This window comes from Onychostruthus taczanowskii, unplaced genomic scaffold (assembly GCF_017590055.1).
Source record: "Onychostruthus taczanowskii isolate IOZ18803 unplaced genomic scaffold, ASM1759005v1 scaffold207, whole genome shotgun sequence".
NCBI lineage: Eukaryota > Metazoa > Chordata > Aves > Passeriformes > Passeridae > Onychostruthus > Onychostruthus taczanowskii.
The window spans coordinates 213671-214727 of NW_024499318.1; the positions used below are offsets into that span (position 1 = coordinate 213671).

General features: G+C 77.4%; 1 protein-coding gene across 1 annotated transcript in view; it reads left to right on the forward strand.

Annotated features, from left to right (window-relative positions):
* SLC27A3 (solute carrier family 27 member 3) overlaps window positions 1-1057 on the forward strand; it is a gene marked incomplete at its 5' end in the record, with an annotated part of 4240 nt that continues 3183 nt past the window's right edge. Inside the window, 2 exons of the mRNA XM_041404021.1 lie at window positions 1-292; window positions 813-1022. Of these exons, the coding sequence (XP_041259955.1) occupies window positions 1-292; window positions 813-1022 (502 nt within the window). The remainder of the gene's footprint in view (window positions 293-812; window positions 1023-1057) is intronic.

Genomic DNA, 1057 nt, shown 5'->3' on the forward strand with positions numbered 1-1057 from the left:
CGGGCGGCCCCGGCGCGGCCGTTCCTGCGGGGCCGGGCGGGTTCGGAGCCGCTGGGGCGGGCGGCGCGGAGCGTGGCGCGGGTGGCGAACGCGCTGCGGGCGCTGCGGGCCCCGCCGAGGCCCGGGGACACCGTGGGGCTGCTGGTGGGCAACGAGCCCCGCTTCGTGTGGGGCTGGTTCGGGCTGGCGGCGCTCGGGGCCCGCCCGGCCTTCCTGGGCACGGCGCTGCGCCCCGCGGGGCTCCGGCACTGCCTGCGCGGCTGCGGGGCGCGGGCGCTGCTGGTGGCGGACGGTGAGAGCGGGGACAGCGCGGGGACACCGGGGGGGACACCGGGGGGGAGCGGGGAACCTGCGGGAAAAGGGCCGAGAGGAAGCGGGGAGCTTTTGGGGCACGGGGGATAACGGGGGGACACGGAGGGGACCGGGAGGGGATCGGGGGGAAAGGCACCCGGGGGAACGGGGGGGACCGGGGGGACACCGAGAGGACCGGGGAATAGAGGGGGAGAAGGGATAATGGGGACCGCGGAGTGGGGAGATCCCGGGGTGTAACGGGGACAGAAGCGGGACCGGGGGATGCCGGGGGTCCCGGGCCGGGGCGGGACCAGGGACGAGGCACGGGGGGCACCGGGGGTGGGCTGGTGGCACCGGGGCTTGGCTGGTGGCACCGGGGCTGGGGTGGCGGCACCGGGGGTGGGCTGGTGGCACCGGGGCTTGGCTGGCGGCACCGGGGGTGGGCTGGTGGCACCGGGGCTGGGCTGGCGGCACCGGGGCTGGGCTGGCGGCACCGGGCACACACGCTGCCGTCCCCCCAGAGCTGTTCGGGTCGGTGGAGCCGCTCCTGCCCAGCCTGCGGGAGGACGGCGTGGCCGTGTGGGTGCTGGGAGCGGGGCCGTACCCGCCGGGCGCCGTGGCGCTGCAGGAGCTGCTGGACGCGGCCTCCGAGGAGCTGCAGCCCGAGGACGTTTGGGAACCCCAGGACATGAACGACACCTGCCTCTACATCTTCACCTCGGGCACCACCGGTGGGCTTGTGGGGGGGGGGGGGCTCCGCGTGAAA